Source organism: Periplaneta americana, chromosome 10 (assembly GCF_040183065.1).
Source record: "Periplaneta americana isolate PAMFEO1 chromosome 10, P.americana_PAMFEO1_priV1, whole genome shotgun sequence".
Taxonomy (NCBI): domain Eukaryota; kingdom Metazoa; phylum Arthropoda; class Insecta; order Blattodea; family Blattidae; genus Periplaneta; species Periplaneta americana.
This window is the reverse complement of record NC_091126.1, coordinates 76,731,406-76,743,037: the sequence shown is the minus strand read 5'-3', so window position 1 is coordinate 76,743,037 and position 11,632 is coordinate 76,731,406. Positions and strand designations below refer to the sequence as shown.

Genomic DNA, 11,632 nt, shown 5'->3' with positions numbered 1-11,632 from the left:
TTTCAATCACACAAATTACAGGCTAACTTCCTAATTTAATAAATGCTAATTCAAAATATATTTACACGCAATAAAATAATACAGCGTTTACTATTACTATGCTCAATAGATTAATCAGTAGGCCTATAAAAAAGTTTACACCACTGCAAGAAAAAATCGCGCAATAATTCCTACTTCTCAGTTATTGCGACGTTCGTATTTTTTTAAAAAGAGAGGGAAAAATTAGGCCTTCTTGCAAATGCTTAATTATGAATTCAAGGAAATTAAAGATAATGCAGTACCTTAATTAGTTGCAATGTCTTATTTAATAACAATATTAATAATATTAGGTGAAAAGGGTAGGCTATAGTGCGTATATGTAAGATGTCAAGTTAATTTATTTCCGGAAATGTTTGGTGTATGAACTGAAGTACAGAGCAAACAGTCCCTCAGTTTATATGTAATATGTTTTAATATCAAGAATGACAGCCTTTTATTGTAATATAATTGAGGAGTAGAAGTTTGGAAATTACGTCTATTGTCCATAAAATATTGTACGAAGCATTTAATAAGCAATGGTGAGTCCTTTAATTGTCCCAAATGCAGTAGCGGCTGGTGGTCAAAATAATGAGTGTGCTACAATTTCTATATTGGCCTACTGTATACACTTATATGTATTTATCTTAATTTGAGACTCGCCTAGTGACGAAATATGAAATCCATACGACGTTCCTTCCTACTCTAGAACCTGTCAATTACCCTGGTGTTAAACCCTTCAACTTGGATATCATACTCTTTTCTATTGACAGTGTTACTTCACAGAATGGATCCTGTGAATTGTTGGAGGCTATGTATCGTAACAATTGAACAGCTCCATCTGTATTCCGGAAGGCAGGTGTTCCGTATAGAACTCAAAGTTGTGCCACAGTCTAGTATATACAGTCACGAAGGTCAATACGTAGTAAATATGCCAACATTAGATAGTTCCTCACCACTAGGATCGCTAATATCGCCTCATTACAGACAATGCGAAATAGTACCTGCACAGTCTATTGTTTCTAGCACCCTCAAAACTCAAGCTTCGTGACTGTATATAGTAGACTGTGGTTGTGTCTTTAACACTCTTTTGTTCAGTACAGTATAGCTGTTGACAGCAACTTCAAGTTCGCGTTCAGGAAAATTAGGCTATCCAAAAATTGCCAGAAAATTTGCTGTTTAACAATTTTGTTGCATCTAGATAGCTTAAAGACTGGAAACGGTGAGTAGTTTTCTGAATTATACGGTCACATACTTCCTTGGCATGGATAAATATATATTTATCCATGTCCTTGGCTTCAGTTTTCTGGGATTCCATTCTCCGTCGCTTGCTGACTGATTCAGGAGGAACCTCAAAAAGCAGGTAGACGGCAGCAGCAGTCGGACACTTGAATTACCAAATAGGCCTACATTGTAAATAGTTCCGAGTTCTTCCACAAACAAGCATTCTCTCGTTACGCTTTACTTTTGCAATCTCCAAGCTGTGTTGTGCTGAAGCTGACTACAGCACTTCCCCCCGTAAAAATAGCCAATCAGGGCAGTGATTTCAGCTTCGCACAAGCGCATTGTCTACATTCTCATTTTGAGTTTTGAGTAGCACATGCGGTTATTTAGTAAGTCTATGGTAGCACATTGTACCCCCTGAGGCACCAAAGAGCTAAGAGCGAAGACTAAACATTCTATAACGCGTCATGAACATAACCACGGGAAATTGTCAAATGGCAGATGAGATACTATGATGGTATTGCAAATACATTATTTGAGCAAAAATTATCATTGTGCTGTAGCACTGTAGCACATAAGGACGGGCGGCCCCTGCCCAATGTCAATGTCATTTAAGTGTTCTGCTATGAATATTTATGGCAGAACAGCGCTCCGAGCGGCGGAATTGGCATTACGAGGGAACCACTTCAGACTCGTTTTTCAACTGCTATGAGCCAGCTTGTGTAATCTCGTAAGCAACGGTTCAAACACTTGCTACATTTATTACACCAGCTTACAGGGTATAAAAAGTAGGGACCGTGTTTTGGCTCAGGATGTACGGAGACGAGATTAGTTGTCCGTAGACTATATTCATGGATAAATATATATTTATCCATGCTATATCTGTCCCAAAGACGTTGTAGTTATATATCTAGACACACAATTGGCGCTGGTGTCGTGTACAAATTTGAAACCTCTCGCGCAGGTTCGCGCGACGCCATGTTTGGGGAGCACGAATGATTGTTTTTATAAAGCATTCGGAGTTTAGAAAATACCATTGAGTATATAGGCGTTTTCTTAGTGGATTTCCTCCTTCACTGTAATATAACTAAGCTTATTTAAGTATTTTCTAACGTATAATATAAAATAACAGAAGTAAATCTTAATATTTTAACTAAGCATTGTTTTAAATATAAACGCCTTATATTGCTCATAAATAGATTTATTAGTTTATTTCTATTTCCTATGACCGAATACATGGAATATTTTTACTTATGTTATTTTATATACGTTAGAAAATACGTAAATAATTTATTTAAATTATATTACAAAGAGAGGGATGTCCGCAAAAAAATATCTATATACCCAATGGTAATTTCCAGACATCATTCTCAATGACACAATATTGTCAAAATGTGATTGTATTCATTGCTGGCTTAGTTGTTAAATCGTTAAGAAAAATATGGTGTAATAAATCTAAAGGCTCAATTTGTGGTACGTAGTATACCAGCAGTAAACAAAATCTCCTTTATTTTTTTAACGAAAGAATAATGGGAGTATTGTCATACCATCATCTGAGAATATAGAAATATGCCGCTTAAGTGAAAGAGCGATTATACAGATGTTGACAGTTTACCACCCACCCTTACATCGTGTGAAAACAATGTGCTCTAGAAGTAGAACACTTGTACAATCTTTCTACACTTATAGGGACATATTTTAGAAAATGGATTCCAGATTCCTCCCGAGAATCATATTTTAAACTTATTAAACTGACCATAAAAGTACATAAAGATACTGACGTAGCTCAGCGGGCTAAGGACTGTCGGTCCGGAGTCGCGCTCGGTCGCGGGTTCGATTCCCGCTGATTTCCTGGTTGGGTTTTTTCTTATATCCCCAACCGTAAGGTGAATGTCAGGTAATCTATGGCGGATCCTTGGCTCGTCTCGCCAAATATCATCTCGCTATCACCAATACCATCGATGCTAAATAATCTAGTAGTTGATACAGCGTCGTTAAATAACCAAACAAAAGAAAGTACTACATAAAGAGCAGATGTTAGCACACAGCTTAAGATTGCCAATACAACACGACTTTACATAAAAATGTTGTAAGACAATATTTAACGGAATCAATAATAGTAGTAATAATAATAATAATAATAATAATAATAATAATAATAATAATAATAATAATAATACCAATTATGAATCAATAGGCAAGATGTTCTGTGTACTAGGCCTGAGTTCTAATATATGACTAATTGACTAATTCATGCATATGGCGTTTATTTCATTCTACAGCTGTGATAATAAGCTATTGCACGGTAGGCCTACTTATATTTCTAACTAAAACATTAGGTACAGTACGTGTTTCTATTTTACAGGTGTAGCCCTATATTATGTGATATGGAAGCGAATAAATAATAATTGTTCATTTCTCGTCCACATCAAAGCAAACGTGTTTACAATATAGGCCTAATGTAACGTCTTACACAGGCAGTGTTTTGTTAATAATAGTTAATACTAATAATTTTCTTTTCGTCTGAACTATTACTACAATATGCATTTGTATTTCTGTTCGCTCTATATGTTGTCAAATAACTATACAACATCTTTAGTTACGGTATCAAATTGTTACAGTTTTCTTTCGTTTCATGTCAAACTAACGGTAACTAAGCTTGATTATTTCTTTAACGTGGTCGCTTTAAATGTTAATAAGATTATTTTATCCTTTATCCATTCAGATTGATTTATAAGAGACACCAAACATATATATTAAACATTCAGCATTGTATAGTGCAGCCGTCTGCTAGCCGGTGCTTCTCCCAAAGCATGGCGGCGGACGCAAGCTTCAATTTGTCCCTACTCTGAACTTCTGCGCAGCCTCGGCTGTAGGGGCTCGATCTGTCCACACCTGCGGACAGCGCGTCTGGCTGCGAAACCAGGTGGCCCGGGTTCGAATCCCGGTTGGGACAAGTTACCTGGTTGAGGTTTTTTCCGGGGTTTTCCCTCAACCCAATACGAGCAAATGCTGGGTAACTTTCGGTGTTGGACCCCGGACTCATTTCGCCGGCATTATCACCTTCATATCATTCAGACTCTAAATAACCTAGATGTTGATACAGCGTCGTAAATAACCCAATAAAATAAAATAAATCCATGCTATATTGATGTGACGTCATGTTTGGCTTGTGCCACATGTAGTACTAAACTGCAACTTCAACATTTTTCCCCCATTACTTGATCACCAGCTTAAATATAGTGATTTTCTAGCTGTTAAATTCACGTCACTACAGGCAACACTTCCTCAAATACACAACTGTTATAAATATGAAAATAGTTCGTGATTTTATAACTGTTAGGTTGGCACAATGAGATATATTTATCATTTTCATCAATGGAGTTGGTTTGAATTCATGGATTTTATTCAGCTGATGCAGTATTGTTTGTCTTATATCGCGATTATAATATAACGTAAAATATTGCAGGAATAGCGAGTTGTCTGCACATAAAGTTACTGTTTTAATCACATCATATAATACAACTTATGTAGTCAACCTATTTCTTTCCACAGTTACTGGTACCGGTAATGTGTATGTGTTTTTCAAGGTAAGTAGCAATGTTTTTTATTATGTTGTAATACTAATATAAATTACACATATTAGAATGCTGTGCTCTATTATGAGTCATTGTAGGGGAAAATTTTAGAACACGGATTGCACCTACCAAATTATGTCTTAGAATACTAAAAGGAGCAGATTTATTTGCGTTTGTCGAATGTATGTGCATAAAGGTGTTATATTAAGTTAGATATAGGTACTTTAGTTTCAGAAGAGTGAAATTTATAATTACAGAGGACTCTGCTGAAGGCCTATTCATATTAAAATTAGGCCTACAATAATGACATTCTTTAGATTAATATAAGGTATTCCACCAGAATTGCTACACAAGCATGGCACATTTCACTGGCATATGTGAGATAGGCCTATATATGGCAATGGTAAATAGTCATTGTCCGTAGTTCTTTGCACGTGTTTAATTTCTCCTTATTGTCAGCCACTGCCTACTGGATCACATCGCCTTCATAGCATGTTATAGTTAGGTCACGTGATTCATCATTTCCTCGTGAGAGGTACATTTGAAGTGGGCGTGTAAAGAAGATGACAGAGCTGCCATCGAAAGCCCAACCATGGATAAATATATTATATATTTATCCATGGCCCAACTCACCTGACCGAGAACCCGAGAGGAGTTATTGTAGGTTAGGTTAGGTGTTTAGTATTATGTGAGAGGTTAGGTTAGGTTTAATTAGGTGTGTAGTATTATTACTATGTCGGCGACACTGAAACCCACAGTCACATTAACGCAATATGACCGTATTCTTCATTCACCCACGACGATTTTCGTATATAAGTATGGTACGTGTTTAGGGCGGGATAGTGGGCATACAGCTCTCCCAGTGATCACATCAATTTCTGCTAATCAATATTTTCATTTTATAGGTTATTTGAGTGATTTAAAAATATGTAAGGAGTGGAGTTTCTGTGATTTTCAATTACCTATACCAATAATGTGGAATGTTTCTGGAAAAAAATGCAAAAAAAAAAAAAAGAATAAGTAAATGTGTGGCACTGGCACAGAATATCTGTCATCCTACTTGGATGAATTTATGTGGGGGCAGTTCTATTAATACTTTCAACACTGAATTAGACTATAAAGGTAATTAAACGATTTATATATTGAAAATAGGGTTAAACGAGCGTTGAGCGGATTCCGCCGATTTTGGAATAGACACCGACGCACTTAGGTTAGGTTAGTTTAGGCTTTTATTATCCCGTCAAGATGAAGGTGAAAGCGATTGAGTGTGATTTTTTGTTTTCTGTGTTGGCAGTTAAAGTACGTCGGTGTATATTCCAAAATCGGTGGATCCGCTCAACGCTCGTTTCACCGAAAATAGTTGTGGCTGCAAACTAAAACCACGTTTTTATTACTCGTTATATACATCTGACAGAAGCCAGTGAAGCAAAGGAAAATTGTGCCTTCTTTGTTGCAGATTTTCTGGAGAATTACCTAATATGATGTTATATAAACGTTATAATCTTACAAAAACCTAGTCTAATGAAAATAAAATTAAGATTGAGGTTAAGGTTTATGAATACAGTCGTTAACATTTTAATATACAATAATCATTTCATTTTAAAGTTATATAACATGTCCGAAAGGAGAGAGACATCATGAAGGAAAATGTTATTACAGAGCAGCTTACAAGAAGCAGTGGTTAATATGTACAAAGGATGAAGCAGAAGGGGAAGATGTCTAACCAAAGGGCCTCTAATGACAAGAATTGTAAATCGTGTGAGTGTAAGTAGGCTTAGGCTTGCATGTTTTTGTATATAATATTTGACAGAATCAGTACAGATTTTATTCCATAAGCATGCGTCCATAACAAACTGTGGGCGCGCTTCTGAACAGGGGCAGCAGCATTTCCCCTAAGGTTAGAGCTCCGTTTAGGTGTGTGTGCATTAATCGAAAATTAGTGGCTAGAAAATATTGAGAATAGGACACATGTTTGTATGACAATTCTTTCGATTAATACACACACACACACACACACACACACACACACCTAAACTGTGCTCTAACCTTTGGGGAAATGCCGCTACCCCTGTTCGGAAGCGCACTCCTTTATTATAAACTAGTGTATGTGGTGGAATTTAGTCCTTATCTTCATCTGCATTTTGAAAAATTTTAAGCCTACTTTATAAATATAATGAGAAGAACCACTGCTAAGGCTGGTATTCATAGTCGGCACTTTATATCACCACTTTGCAAAGTGACACTTTTGACGAAAGTGGCTCTTTCATATTAATGCTTTTTATAGATGATTGAAGAAGTGCACTTTGCAAAGTGTCACTTTACGCCAGCAAAGTGTAGAGTTTTAATTTGGTTGGTAACAGAAGTCCCACAATGCCTTTCAAAACAAGTGAACAAACAATAACAAACCACACTCCCACAGATTACAACCCTTGTGATTTGAGTTTAAAGGCTAATTTTGATTGCGCGAGAAAGAACATATATATATATATATATATATATATATATTTAAAGTTGTTTTATTTCAGTTTTTGGTATTTTTTGTTGATAGTTTTGATTATTTCAGTCAGTTCAGATATATAATATTTTATTAAACAGATAGTGATACTGCTAGTGAAATTGTTATAGATATAAGCTAAAGTTAGGTTATGTTTTGTACAGTGCGTAGCTGATCCATTTATTTACATAGTTAGATTAAGTTTTGTACATATCTTTTCAATTTATTTATATAGTTAAGTTAGGTTTTGTATATATCCGTTCCACTGATTTATATAATTAGGTTAGATTTTGTATGTATCTTCTATTGATTTATATAGTTAGATTAGCTTTGTACATATCATTCAGTTAAGTTTTGTACATATTTGTTTCATTGATTTATACTGTTAGGTTAGGTTTAATACGTACCCATCTGCTTCATTGATATATCGTTTTATTCTCTTTATTTTCATTTTTGTCTTTTTCGTCACCGGTACCAGTAGAAATTGTATAAGTGTTAGATTTATATCCGTCATGGACAATAAGAAGATGTCTCCTCTAACTGCGTATGAAAAAGAGGTATTGTTGGAACTAACCCAGCAGTATAAAAATGTAATCGAAAACAAAAAAAACCGATGCAGTAGGAATAAAGGAAAAGAACAAAGCATGGGAGGAGCTGTGCCAAAAGTTTTGTGCAGCTGGGAAGACGACAAAAAGAAGTGCTTCCCAATTGAAGAAGTCCTGGGAAAACCTGAAATATAAAGCCTGGAAAGATAATTGTGAAATAGTGAAGCAGAGGTTATTAACTGGGGGAGGTCCACCCCCAAAGGAAAAAGATGAATTCGAATTTTCGGCAAAAATGGACAGCATGTTTCCTCATCTGAACTTAAGAATTGAAAGTCCATTCGATTCAGATGGCTTTCAACAAACAGCAGCAGCCTCAGCAGAAGTAGAAGAAGCAGGGGAATGCCCGTACTTAGGTAATGTAGGCCTATTGATATCATTTACCTTCATTATATATAATTAACAAGAAATGTAATAGTTCTGTAAATACCGGTAATGTTAACATTTTTGTTTTTTAATTCCTGTTATTGTTTTTAGACTGTGTTTCCGAGGAAGCTCCTGTGGAGAGTATTAACCTTACAAAACCGGTGCCAAGCAGTTCACAGGAGGACTGTTCTGTAGCCATCGTAGAGACCCCACCATCTCGCAAAAGAGAATGTGAAAAGTACAACTCTGGTAAGTTCTTAAATTGCAGCTAGACCTACTTAGGCCTACAGATTTACAAAACAAAGTCAGTGTTTGTTCTCAGCCATTTTCTCCTGTCATGATTATTCATCTTTTTCAAAGTCAATGACATAGGCGGAAGGGGTTTACCGGGCTGAATCTCCCCCCCCCCCCACCTTTTTTTTAAGAATTTAAAAATGATATTAGGTTTATAGCATGAAGAAACACTCCACCACACCATTGGAGTTGCGAATGTGACAATGAAAGAAAAAAATATTTCTTGACTGTTTCTACAGACAATGACCAACTTTTAGAATAATAAACCCTTCATATTTCAGCTTGCAAGTTGTTTTAAATTGATTGATGATTTTCAAATAAATTGTCAACAGAGTAACTAGATCAAGCATTTTATTTTATAGCGGCATCTCTTGAGTCACTCTGCAATAATGGAGAATGAATTTTGCTTTATAACAAATTTAGGGGAGTGTAAATTGATTTTATATTTCATAATAACTATTATTATTGTCATCTAAGTATTTTGCATGTAAATGGGCAAATTTTCCAAGTGATGTACCCAAAACTTGGCCCCCATCCAATCTTAAATTCCTGGCTATGCCACTGATCACAGTTGTGATGTAGACCTATACAAGACCAAGTGAATATAAACTAGTTTTTGCTTTTGCTATCAATTTTCTAGCGAACACTAGTAGTTTTGTGAATAAAAAAACAAACTTAAAAGCTTTTGCTGACTATAGCTTTACCTGCTGCCTTAGCCAAAGGCTAAATTTTCCAGTGCTTAAAATTTTGTGGATAAAAACTAATTCTGTCTCAATATTATTAACGTTAACTTATAATTTTTCAAATATTCTTCTGACCACAGTAACGATCCAGTTTAGTGCTGAATGACAAGTGAAATGCTGCATTTATTAATGTATGTATGCATAAGTTATTGGGAAAAAATTACAAATCACAAAGAAGTTTATTACAGTTTATTTAGGTTCAGAGAAGAAATATTGAGTGGTTAGCTGAGCATTTCCTTGACGAATGAACTGAAACATGCTGCGGGGCTTCATGTTCCAAACAAAGAATGGAAATATATTTACGTTTTGCATGTGATCCTGGGTTTCAGATAGGTATTCACCATTCAACCGTCTACAAGACCATATCAGTACTAGCGAAAAGACTTGAGAAGGCAAATTTGTGGTTTAAATTTTAAATGTCCCCTGGATGAAATAAACACAGCCTTGGTGTCATAGACTGTACATATGTGCCCAATCCTAAGCCCCAGCTATACAGTGATGAATATGTTAACAGAAAAGGCATGTTGAATGATATATAGAAACCTGTGATTTATCAAATTTAGAAATTTTGTAGTAATGACACAAATTTAAATTGTACATCATTTGTTATATCATTGCCTTCATGAATCAGACATTATTTCTTTTTAAGTACACTCACAAATGATCAAACTCCTTACTTGCTTACTTTCATCCAACAAATTTGGTATGAAAATAATTGCTGTATGGAGAATAACATTTTCAGTCGACAGTGAAACAGATTCATAGAAAATCTGTTTTAATAATTTATATTATATTAACAGGTATACAGGTGTGCACTAAACCCAAGCTATAGGTGGAATTTTCTAGCTTTAGCTTTCTAGTGGGGGCAATATTTCATTCACACAATTAGCTAAAGCTAGTGCTATTAATGAAGAGTACATAGATAGAGCTAGTGCTAATATTGAAGGACAAAAGCTAGTTTTTATTCACATGATCAAAAACTTGACTTGATATGTCATATATTCATGTAACTTATGTGATGCATGTCTTACATTATAAGTTACAAATACATACAGATTGGAATACTTTTTTTTTCCTTTCATAAGTAGCAGAAACTGTTGTGACTGAGCACAGGTAGTGTACTTTGGAACAAATCTTATTTCTAGTTCAAAGTACAAGGAGGTGTGCTTCAAAGTACAAGATGATCGTCTACCTAGAATAATATATTATTAAAAACTGTACCTTCATTAAATAAAACAAGATTTGACAAATATGACGAAATAATAATATCAAAAGGCTACTGTAATATCGTATAAGCTTCACAGTTCCATAAAATAGCAATTAGTAATTTCTATAGAGTCATATCTATTGTGTCTCAAAGAATAACAGCTTTCCCACTTAGAGTTCAATCATCTTTTCTGTTTCAGTTACCAAAAAAAGAGCTCTGAGAACGGTCACAACAGAATATATGGACCAAAGGAACGCGTTGGAGCTGCACCAAATGAAGGAGCTGCATAATGAAAAAATGACCTTTTGCAGACAGCTAATGGCTAATGAGGCAGAGCTGCAATCACAGCGAATAAAACAAGAAGCAGAGCTGCATGCACAGCGTGTAAAACAAGAGGCTGAAGTGCATGCTGCCAAGTTCAAAGTCGAGCAACTCGAGGCTCTAGAAATGGAATTGAGAATTAAAAAAGCTTTATAATTTATTTTGTTTATCATTTAATTCGTATACCAAATGGGTTACAACTGTATCCCAATCGTAATTTTTTTAATTATTGTGTGCACTAAACTTTTTGTAGTTATTTCATACATGGTTACATTGTCAAATAGACAATGCTGAATATCATGATACAGTCCAAAGCAAAAACGAAGTCACATTTTATTAATTAAGCCTTTTAAAAATGATGTGAGGTACAGTTGAATCCTGCTTGGTAAAGTATGTTTTTTCCTCTCTTCAGTAGATTTTGGTCTAATTAATTCATTATTGACGCTTTTTTTAAACTTCTCTCAGCAATACGACTTTTGTTTCTTGTACAACACAGATTTCAATAGCGTCAAATTAAATTTGGTACATTTTTATTAAGTATGGTGTAAAATATGGATAATATGTGATGTTACAACATCATATGCTGTAAATGTACAGATTTGTACAGGAAAAGAAAGGTCAACAGCAGGTATGTGCTGAGTCGTGTTAGACCTTACGAACTCACAGAAACCAGGCCATGGAATCAGAACCGACAATATTATTTCCCTGCTTCCCTGGCTCAAGAGATTTTGAAACTGGATTCACTCTGACAGGAACACTAAGGCAAAACAAAATTGAAATTTCATCAG

At 35.2% G+C, this 11,632-nt stretch overlaps 1 protein-coding gene across 4 annotated transcripts; it reads left to right on the top strand.

The window, feature by feature from the left end:
* Positions 1-4,610: 4,610 nt before the first annotated feature.
* On the top strand, positions 4,611-11,004 carry LOC138707806 (uncharacterized). 4 transcript variants are annotated; one of them, XM_069837739.1, is made up of 4 exons: positions 4,611-4,829; positions 6,477-6,575; positions 8,391-8,528; positions 10,723-11,004. In XM_069837739.1, exons 2-4 carry the CDS (start codon positions 6,515-6,517, stop codon positions 10,998-11,000), a joined length of 477 nt encoding a protein of 158 aa, XP_069693840.1. In that variant the 5' UTR covers positions 4,611-4,829; positions 6,477-6,514; the 3' UTR covers positions 11,001-11,004. The 4 variants fall into 4 exon arrangements, with proteins under 4 accessions (XP_069693840.1, XP_069693839.1, XP_069693837.1 ...); XM_069837738.1 differs by having other exon boundaries at positions 6,477-6,581; XM_069837736.1 differs by having other exon boundaries at positions 6,477-8,269.
* Positions 11,005-11,632: the final 628 nt, after the last annotated feature.